This window comes from Chiloscyllium punctatum, chromosome 36 (assembly GCF_047496795.1).
Source record: "Chiloscyllium punctatum isolate Juve2018m chromosome 36, sChiPun1.3, whole genome shotgun sequence".
NCBI lineage: Eukaryota > Metazoa > Chordata > Chondrichthyes > Orectolobiformes > Hemiscylliidae > Chiloscyllium > Chiloscyllium punctatum.
Window position 1 is genome coordinate 15,604,598 of NC_092774.1, and position 11,202 is coordinate 15,615,799.

The 11,202-nt window shown below is 53.7% G+C and overlaps 1 protein-coding gene across 1 annotated transcript; it reads left to right on the forward strand.

Moving 5' to 3' along the window:
- Nucleotides 1-298: 298 nt before the first annotated feature.
- On the forward strand, nt 299-10,320 carry LOC140460225 (cyclin-dependent kinases regulatory subunit 1-like). The gene is made up of 3 exons (XM_072554652.1): nt 299-444; nt 5,891-6,018; nt 8,417-10,320. Exons 1-3 carry the CDS (start codon nt 386-388, stop codon nt 8,473-8,475), a joined length of 246 nt encoding a protein of 81 aa, XP_072410753.1. The 5' UTR covers nt 299-385; the 3' UTR covers nt 8,476-10,320.
- The last annotated feature ends 882 nt before the right edge of the window (nt 10,321-11,202 follow it).

Consider the following 11,202-nt stretch of genomic DNA (forward strand, 5'->3'; position numbering starts at 1 on the left):
TTCAGCAATGACGGGGGGCGATGCACACCAATGGGAGGTGAGGTCGAAGAGGCGGGTCCAATGAAGAGCGGGCCCGCGAAGTCACGTGGGCCAATCATAGCTGAACAAGCTGGGTGGGCGGGACTCGGATGGGACAGACAGCGGCGGGCACCAATGGAGGCTCGGGGAATCCGACCGCCCTGTTCCCAATGAGGCGCGGCTGGCCATTGGCGGACGGCCTTGGGCGGCGGGCGGGACGGTCAGGGGCGGGCCAATGGTGCCGTTCCCCCCCCCCCCCCCCCAGAAACTGAGTGACGGGTCGGCCGGCCAATGGGGAGCGAGGGCGCGCTCGTTCGTCTCGGAAGGCAGGAGAGTTGGAGCGGCGCGCGAGAGCGGCGGTTGGAAAATGGATCGAAACGAGATCTACTACTCGGATCGGTACAACGACGGCGAGTTCGAGTACCGGTGAGAGACCGTGGGGAAGAGGGGGGAAATAACCGCGTCAATAAATCCCTCAGGATCCCCCTCAAAACCCGATCGTCCCTTTACCATCCCCTTCTTTACCGGTTCTTCGACTCCCCGGTTTCGGTCTCCCCTCGCCGCTTTCGGGGGTCGTTTTCCCTTCGCGAAACGAAGGGTGGATTTTTCTCTTCTGTTTAATCGGAGACCATTCCATTCCCCGGCCACCGGAAGCTGCCCCGATTTCCCTCCCTCCGCGTGGGCTCCCGACGCGCCGCCCGACGGGAATTGTAGTCCAGGAAGTGAGCCCCGCTTCCGGTGGGCGGCCGGAAGTCGATGGCCCAAATAGGGCTTATTCCCCCGCGCGGTGCCCGCCGGGAGCTGTAGTCCCGGAAGTGGGTCCCTCAGCTTACCTCCAGGCTAAAATGGAAAAGCAAATTTGACAAAGGGTCAGTGAGACTCGAAGCGTCAGCTCTTTTCTCTCCTTACAGATGCTGCCAGACCTGCTGAGATTTTCCAGCATTTTCTCTTTTTGTTATCCCTCCAGGCAAAGGCGGGCTTCTTAAAACGACATACGCTGAAGATCACAGCAGGTCAGACCACATCCTTGGAGAGGGGAGCAAGCTAACGTTTCGAGTCCAGATGACTCTTCATTAGAGCTTAATCTAGTACACTTATTGCTCACAATGTACATTGTCTCATAGAGATGTACAGCTCGGAAACAGTCCCTTCGGCCCAATTCGTCCATGCCGACCAGATAGAGTCCAGATTAGAGTGATGCTGGTAAAGCACAGCATGGCCAGGCAGCATACGAGGAGCAGGGATCCTGATGAAGGGCTTTTGCCCGAAACGTCGATTTTCCTGCACCTCGGATGCTACATGACCTGCTGTGCTTTCCCAGCACCACTCTAATCTAGACTCTGATCTCCAGCATCTGCAGTGCTCCCTTTTGACATGCCGACCAGAGATCCCAACCTAATCTAGTCCCATTTGCCAGCACTTGGCCCACATCCCTCTGTTCTGTACATTGGAGAGACACAGTGCAGACTGCTTTACAAAATACCTGCATTCTGTCTGCAAAAATGACTCTCAGCTTCCATTTGCCTGCCACTTCAACACATTCTTTGAATATTTTAAAAGACGACAGGAAGGATGTTTTGAAACTTGAAAGGGCTCAGCAAAGATTTACAAAGATGTTGCCAGCGTTGGAGGGAGAGGCTGAACAGGGTGGAGCTGTTTTCCCTGGATCATCAGAAGCTGAGGGGTAACCTTGTAGAGGTTTATAAAATCATGAGGGGCATGGTTAGGGTAAATAGATAAGGACTTTTTCCTCGGGGTTGGGAGAGTCCAGAATTAGAAGGCATAGGTTTTGGGTGAGGGGGGAAGATTTAAAAGGGGCCCAAGGGGCAATGTTTTCACACATTGGTACGTGTGTGGAATGAGCTGCCAGAGGAAGTGGTGGAGGCTGGTACAATGACAACATTTAAAAGGCATCTGGATGGGGACATGAGTAGGAAAGATTTAGAGGAATATGGGCCAAGTGCTGGCAAATGGGACAGGATTAATTTAGGATATCTGATCATCATGGATGGGTTGGACCGCAGGGTCTATTTTCATGTTCTCCACCTCGCCCAGGTTGAGGTTGTGGATGTAGGTTTGCCCGGTGAGCTGGAGGGTACGTTTACAGACTGGGCGACATCATCGGTGAGCCTCCGGTGAGCTTCATCACCAATCCAGGGAAACCGAAACACGTAAATCAAAGCAGGTCATGGACACCAGTGTTTCACTGATGATGTTACCCAGTACGGTGATGAGACGTCTGACAACGAACCTTCCGGCCCAGCCAGCTCCGTTACATCCCAGAATGAGGACATTTAGCTGATGCTCACAGCACCTCACTGTTTGTACGTTGGTGTGCTGCATTTCCTGTGATGTAACACTGAGTCCCCTTCAACAGTGACTTCATTGGCTGCAAAATGCTTTCGAACTCCCAGTGGTTGTAACCCATTCTACAGCGCTCCATGTATTTCTTCCTTGCAGGGTGAACAGACCACTAGAGAGGGGACTTTTTGAAATGCTGCCGGTGTTGTTTTCTTTTCTATTGAGGAGAATGTAAATCTCCTGTTCGTTTTATTCCCCCCCAACACACTACCCCCTAACTGCAGTATTGCTTGTAATTTGCTGCCACTATTGTATTGGGTCTGTTGATGCTGCGGTGCTTGAGTCATCATTCCTGGAGCTGAGAGAGAAAGCCAGTGGCAAAGGGATGGAAAAATGATTGATGCACCAGCTGACCAATGAGAATCATTTGTTTTCATTGAATTCCTATAGTGTGGATGCATGCCACTTGGCCTATCAAGTCCAGACCTACCCTCCAAAGAGCTTCCTGCCCAGACTGTGCCCCCTCCCCTATCAGTCTAACCCTACCTTTCCCAGTGCTACCTCACCCTAACCTGCACATCCCTGGGCACTACAGGACAATTTAGCATGGCCGATCCACCCTAACCTGCACATCCCTGGACACTATGGGACAATTTAGCATGGCCAATCCACCCTAACCTGCACATCCCTGGGCACTACGGGACAATTTAGAATGGCCAGTGCACCCTAACCTACACATCCCTGGGGCACTACGGAACAATTTAGCATGGCCAATCCACCCTAACCTGCACATCCCTGGGTACTATGGGACAGTTTAGCATAGGCCAATCCACCCTAACCTGCACATCCCTGGGCACTATGGGACAATTTAGAATGGCCAGTGCACCCTAACCTACACATCCCTGGGGCACTACGGAACAATTTAGCATGGCCAATCCACCCTAACCTACACATCCCTGGGCACGATGGGACAATTTAGCATGGCCAATCCACCCTAACCTACACATCCCTGGGCACTATGGGACAATTTAGCATGGCCAACCCACCCTAACCTGCACATCCCTGGGCACTATGGGACAATTTAGCATGGCCAACCCACCCAAACCTGCACATCCCTGGGCACTACGGGACAATTTAGCATGGCCAATCCACCCTAAGCTGCACATCCCTGGGCACTATGGGACAATTTAGCATGGCCAATCCACCCTAACCTGCACAACCCTGGGCACTACGGGACAATTTAGCATGGCCAATCCACCCTAACCTGCACATCCCTGGGCACTACGGGACAATTTAGCATGGCCAATCCACCCTAACTTGCACATCCCTGGGCACTCTGGGACAATTTATCATGGCCAATCCACCCAAACCTGCACATCCCTGGGCACTACGGGACAATTTAGCATGGCCAATCCACCCTAACCTGCACATCCCTGGGCTCTACTGGACAATTTAGCACGGCCAACCCACCCTAACCTGCACATCCCTGGGCACTATTGGACAATTTAGCATGGCCAATCCACCCTAACCTGCACATCCCTGGGCACTACGGGACAATTTAGCATGGCCAACCCACCCTAACCTGCACATCCCTGGACACTATTGGACAATTTAGCACGGCCAACCCACCCTAACCTGCACATCCCTGGGCACTCTGGGACAATTTAGCATGGCCAATCCAACCCTATCCTGCACATCCCTGGGCACTATGGGACAATTTAGCATGGCCAATCCACCCTAACCTGCACATCCCTGGGCACTATGGGACAATTTAGCGTGGGCCAATCCACCCTAACCTGCACATCCCTGGGCACTACGGAACAATTTAGCATGGCCAATCCACCCTAACCTGCACATCCCTGGGCACTATGGGACAATTTAGCACGGCCAATCCACCCTAACCTGCACATCCCTGGGCACTATGGGACAATTTAGCACGGCCAATCCACCCTAACCTGCACATCCCTGGGGCACTATGGGACAATTTAGCATGGCCAATCCACCCTAACCTGCACATCCCTGGGCACCACGGGACAATTTAGCATGGCGAATCCACCCTAACCTGCACATCCCTGGGCACTACGGGACAATTTAGCGTGGGCCAATCCACCCTAACCTGCACATCCATGTGCACTATGGGACAATTTAGCATGGCCAATCCACCCTAACCTGCACATCCCTGGGCACTACGGAACAATTTAGCATGGCCAATCCACCCTAACCTGCACATCCCTGGGCACTACGGGACAATTTAGCATGGCCAATCCACCCTAACCTGCACATCCCTGGGCACTATGGGACAATTTAGCACGGCCAATCCACCCTAACCTGCACATCCCTGGGCACTATGGGACAATTTAGCACGGCCAATCCACCCTAACCTGCACATCCCTGGGGCACTATGGGACAATTTAGCATGGCCAATCCACCCTAACCTGCACATCCCTGGGCACCACGGGACAATTTAGCATGGCGAATCCACCCTAACCTGCACATCCCTGGGCACTACGGGACAATTTAGCGTGGGCCAATCCACCCTAACCTGCACATCCATGTGCACTATGGGACAATTTAGCATGGCCAATCCACCCTAACCTGCACATCCCTGGGGCACTATGGGACAATTTAGCATGGGCAATCCACCCTAACCTGCACATCCCTGTGCACTATGGGACAATTTAGCATGGCCAATCCACCCTAACCTGCACAACCCTGGGCACTACGGGACAATTTAGCATGGCCAATCCACCCTAACCTGCACATCCCTGGGCACTATGGGACAATTTAGCATGGCCAATCCACCCTAACCTGCACATCCCTGGGCACTACAGGACAATTTAGCATGGCCAATCCACCCTAACCTGTTCATCCCTGGGCACTATGGGACAATTTAGCACGGCCAATCCACCCTAACCTGCACATCCCTGGGCACTACAGGACAATTTAGCATGGCCAATCCACCCTAACCTGTTCATCCCTGGGCACTATGGGACAATTTCCCATGGCCAATCCACCCTAACCTGCACATCTGTGGATTGTGGGAGGCAACCAGAGCACCCGAAGGAAACCCACACTGACACTGGGGGGAAAATGTCCACCTCAGTTGCCTCAGGGTGGAATCGAACCTGTGTCCCTGAGGCAGCGGCACCAACCATTGAGCCACCCTGCTGTCTTTAACGAAAAGTGCTGGAGAAACTCAGCTGGTCTGGCAGCATTCGTGGAGAGAGAAAAGACAGAGTTGACATTTCAAATCCAGTGACCCCACGTCAGAACAGAGTTAACACAAGGTGCTGCGGGACCAGCTGAGTCTCTGTGTTTTTGTTTCAGATTTCCCGATCCCATTGTCCTTTTTGATTTACGTTAGGTGGCAAGCCTTTTGTTCGGGAGCTGAGTGTTGGCGGAGAATGTCTGGGAAGGTCGCTATGATTCGTGTCAGGGTCTCCAATCAGGTGGTGGGGTGGGGAATATTCATACCTCGCTCCGAGCTTTCATGTGGTTCTGCTCCTGAGATTGAATACTCAGCCTTGGGCATCCTTATTCTTTTTTTCCTGGCCCATCTCTCTTCCCCCAGTCACGTCATGCTGCCCAAGAAGATTGCAAAGCTGGTGCCCAAGACTCACCTGATGTCGGAGACCGAATGGAGGAATCTTGGGGTGCAGCAGAGTCCGGGCTGGATTCACTACATGATCCACGAGCCAGGTAACACCCCGTCGATCACTCCCTCCCCCTCGAACTGCGAGAGGCCGATTTCCCAAAGCCAGCACTTCCCAGACTGTCACTATCCCTTATCAGTGGTCGCCTTATCGGGAGATAGAATGAGCTCTCAGTTTGATAGAGCCTTCGTGAGTTTGTAGCTCAGGTTGAATTCCGGATGTAGGTTTGCTCGCTGGGCTGGAAGGTTCATTTTCAGATGTTTCATCACCCAGTCGGTCACATCATCAGTGAGCTCCTGGCCAGAGAAAGACACAACCCACTCTCACTCGTATCCTTACATACACACAGACCAAGAAGGACACCAAGACAACACGTCCATCTTAAGTCAGGCTCAACAGAGACATGCACAGGAGTTCCTAGAATTCTAGCCAGAGCTCCATCAATAAACACATCGATTTGGACCCCAGCTGCCACCCTCTGAATACAAGAACAGGAGTGATATCACTCATCCTCAGAGACCAAGTCACACAGATAGAAAATGGGACAAAACTCTGGGTGGTGTTCCCTAGTATGGCGACGAAACGTCTGAAATCGCACCTTCCAGCTCAGCGAGCAAACCTACATCCCGATTGAGCGTTGCTTTTGAATTTAAAGACAAACTATACTGCATTGTAGAAATCAGCACGACCTCACGGGGAGAGTAAGGCTGTGAGATGGTGTAGCTGGACACTGTCAAACCGTGGTGATTTGGAGACACCAGTATTGGACTGGGGTGGGCAAAGTTCAGAATCACACAACACCAGGTTATCGTCCAACAGGTTTATTTGGAAGCACTAGCTTTCACAGCACTGCCCCTTCATCTGGTGGTCACAACCAACTGATGAAGGGGCAGCGCTCCGAAAGCTAGTGCTTCCAAATAAACCTGTTGGACTATAACCTGGTGTTGTGTGATTTTTTTTTTATCATCAAAAAAGTGTGGTGCTGGAAAAGCACAGCCGATCAGGCAGCATCCGAGGAGCAGGAGAGTCGACGTCTTGAGCATAAACTCTTCATTCACCAGGAACACTTTTTTTTTTCTTTTTGACTCTGATCTCCAGCATCTGCGGCCCTCACTTTCTCCGATCGGTGCACGGCGAAGGGCTGATGCCCGAAACGTCGATCCTCCTGCTCCTCGGACGCTGCCTGACCTGCTGCGCTTTTCCAGCACCGCCCTCTCAGCTCTGATCTCCAGCATCGGTACTCCTCACCTTCTTCCCAGAGGACCCTTGTCAGCTTCAGCAGCCTCTGTGCCCAGGGGAGGAGTGAGGAACACTTCAGCTGGGACTGTCACTTCACAACCCCGTCCTGCTGGCATTGGTTGACTGCGTCAGGAGCTCCTGCTGTGCTCTTCTCCACATCGGGGACACGGTTCACCGAGCATTGCGGCAGGAGCTGGGCCAGACCTCCCAGTCACAGCCCACTTTGATTTCCCCTTCCCACTCCCTTTCTGACATGACCACCCCAGGCCTCCTCCATTGCCACAACGAGACCGCAAACTGGAAGAACAACACCTCACCTTCCGCCTGGGCAGCTCCCAGGATACAATGTTGAGCTCAAATCACCTCCTTTCCCACATCCCCCTGAATCCCTTCCCAGCAGCCACCACCACCCCCCCCTTCCTCACTTCCACCCCTCCCTGCCACCAACTGGATTCCTTCTCCCCCATTCACCAATCAGCTCGTACCCTCTGCCTGTCACCCCCTCCAGCCCCCCAAAACCCCTCCCTATTTCTGTCACCCTCTCCAGCCCCTACACCCCCTCCCTATCTCAGTCACCCCCTACACCCCCTCCCTATCTCTGTCACCTCCTCCAGCCCCTACACCCCCTCCCTATCTCTGTCACCCCCTCCAGCTCCTACACCCCCTCCCTGTCTCTGTCACCCCCTCCAGCCCCCTACACCCCCTCCCTATCTCTGTCACCCCCTCCAGCCCCCTACACCCCCTCCCTATCTCTGTCACCTCCTCCAGCCCCTACACCCCCTCCCTATCTCTGTCACCCCCTCCAGCTCCTACACCCCCTCCCTGTCTCTGTCACCTCCTCCAGCCCCTACACTCCCTCCCTATCTCTTGTCACCCTCCTCCAGCCCCCTACACCCCCTCCCTATCTCTGTCACCCCCTCCAGCCCCTACACTCCCTCCCTATCTCTGTCACCCCCTCCAGCCCCCTACACCCCCTCCCTATCTCTGTCCCCCCTCCAGCCCCCTACACCCCCTCCCTATCTCTGTCACCCCCTCCTGCCCCTAAACCCCCTCCCTATCTTTCCCTAAGCTCTGGACCGCCCTCCCGTGCCTCTGGGTTTTGAGCAGGACGTGGCCTGGCCCTCCCAGCGGAGCAGGGTTGTGTATTCAAGCCGCTAAACCAATTCTGACACTGTGTTCACTCTCTCTCTCTCTCTCTCCCTCAGAGCCTCACATCCTGCTGTTCAGGCGCCCGCTGCCGAAGAAAGGCCTGGAAGGGTTGTGACCTGCTGGACTTTCCACCCTGCCTCATCCCACCCTCCCCTCTCCACCGTGGACCTCCCCACAGCCCTCTGACAGACCACACCCCTCACACACACTCTGACACACACACTCACTCAGATTCACAGACACAAACACACTGACACAGACACACACTGGTACAGTCTCACTCAGACATACACACACACACTGTCACAGACCAGACACAAATTCACTCACACACTCTCTCACACGCACACACACACAGACATACAGATACTCACTCAGACACACTCTCACAGACAGGCAGACGCACTCAGAAACACACACACACATTCACTCACTCAAACACACACAAAGCAAGAGGCCTGCCAGCCTTCTCTTCCATTCCCCAACAGCTCGGGGTCACTCAAAGGCCAGTTACTGGGAAGGGGGGGGAAGGCCCAGACGATGGACCGCCCACCCCGCCCCGAATCTCTCCGAATGCTCTTTATGTTTCTTGTCATGGCTCTCGTTCTCTGGCGAGGTGGTCAGGCGGAGTGCAGCTTCGACACGATGGAGCCCGATGGGTGAGAACTCCTTCCCCCAGCACCAACCCCATTTTATAGCTGGGATTGGGGGGGGGGCAGTGGGACTCCCTAATGGACCGTCAGCTCCAGGATTGGTACTGAACAGTTGGAGCGGGTTGGCAACATCAGTCTGGGCAGGATCCGGCACAGCACCGAGGTTAGGCTGCCAATAGAGGGACCGAGCTGCCTCCAGCCGCGGCCCGTCCTGACCGAGTTATTCTCTGTTTGTTTTGATCCGCTGTGCAGCTGATGTCAGCCTGGTGTGGCTATGCTCCCTCTTCCTCTCCCCCGCTGACGTTGCGGCTGTGTGGTGCCCAACTTCCTGTAGCCAATCCACCCTAACCTGCACATCCCTGGGCACTACGGGACAATTTAACATGACCAATCCACCCTCACCTGTATACCCCTGGGCTGTTGGGGGGGGGGGGGGGGGGGGGGGGGGGGGGGAGGTAAACTGGAGCACCCGGAGGAAACCCACGCAGACACGGGGGAGAGAATGTGCAACCTCCACACAGACAGTCTCCCCAAGGGGGGAATCGAACCCGGCAGCAGCACTCATCGCTGAGCCACCGGGCCACCCCATTTAGTATGGGAGAGAATCAGTCTGCCAGTTTGCTGAGTGGTTGTTTCAATCACCTACAGTCTCCAAGCCATCTCACCAGATGGTTCTCCAAGTCAATGTGTCTTGTCTTTTTTTTCCTGTGTTAATGGAGGGGGAGGTGGGAGAGGGGAAAGAGGGGACAGTAATTGCTGACTGCTGTAAAAGTGCACCTATACTTTAAAACTTCCCATGTTTGCTGCTGTTCGTCTTTGTGACACACTCTCCGTTCGCGTCAGACATAGGAGCGGAAAGGAGGCTGCTCCGCCCATCGGGTCTACTCTGTCACATTCAGCGGGGCTCAACTCGGCTCTCCCTACACCCCCCCCCCACCCCCACCCCACCCCCCACAACCCCGTGACCCGTTGATTTCCCCTTCCAGGTGATACAATCCCAAGAAACCTGGTGCAGGTCTGCATGGAGGGGAGGGAGTTCTTCCCGCTGTGTCTCCCTCACCAGCGGGGCCTGACCTTTTACCTCACCCTGTGCATGGGGTAATAAGATCACTCCCGGGGCAACCCAATCACCCCCCCCCCCCCCACCTCAATTCACCGACAGGACTCCGAAGAGCCGGGGCCGTGGAATGTATCCGAATGAATCCGACTCCTGCAGCTTGTGCATTGCAATCCCCTGTTTTCGAAGTTTTTGATACATGTTTATCGTGATCTGTCTTTGAATTTTTAATAAATGTTTAATGACCTTTGTCGTTGGAGCGTTATATTCCATGAGTGGGGGAGAACCTTGTCAAGAGATGTACCTCTGCTGTATGACTCTGAATGGTATATTTTCCAGACATCAGTCAGTTTTAAGGCCTGTCACATTCCTGGTCCAGTCCTGAGGAGACATGGAACTCAGCCATTGAAGGGCACCACAGCTGTTCCGACAGGGAGCACTGTCCCAACTCGGCTCAGTCACAAAGTTACAGAGTTTGGATTCGAGTGGGTGCTGGAAAAGCACAGCAGTTCAGGCAGCAGCTGAGGAGCAGGACAATCGACGTTTCGGGCAAAAGTGTTTCAAGTACCCATCAAGCCTTTCTGACGGACTGTGCTATTTATTTTAAATGTCTCAATATCTGACTGCCTGTGCTACAGTAAGGGAGAAACAGAGCCCTGTCGTTTAAATTTTTTTTGTGTAGGAGAGCAGAAGTCAGCAAGGTCGTGATTTGTTCATGAGCTAGGCATTATGGGCAGGAGTAGCATTTATTGCTACTGTCTGGGATTTGTGCAGATTTGTTTTAGATTACATTTTTTAGATTACTTACAGTGTGGAAACAGGCCCTTCGGCCCAACAAGTCCACACCGACCCTCCGAAGAGCAACCCACCCAGACCCATTCCCCTACATTTTACCCCTTCACCTAACACTACGGGCAATTTAGCATAGCCAATTCACCTGACGCGCACATTTTTTGGATTGTGGGAGGAAACCGGAGCTCCCGGAGGAAATCCACGCAGACACGGGGAGAATGTGCAAATTCCACAGAGACAGTTGCCTGAGGTGGGATTTGAACCAGGATCTCAAGCTCAGTGCTAACCACTGTGCCACCCAGTTACTGGGGATGGATGACTGGTGGAGGGTAAATAGAGG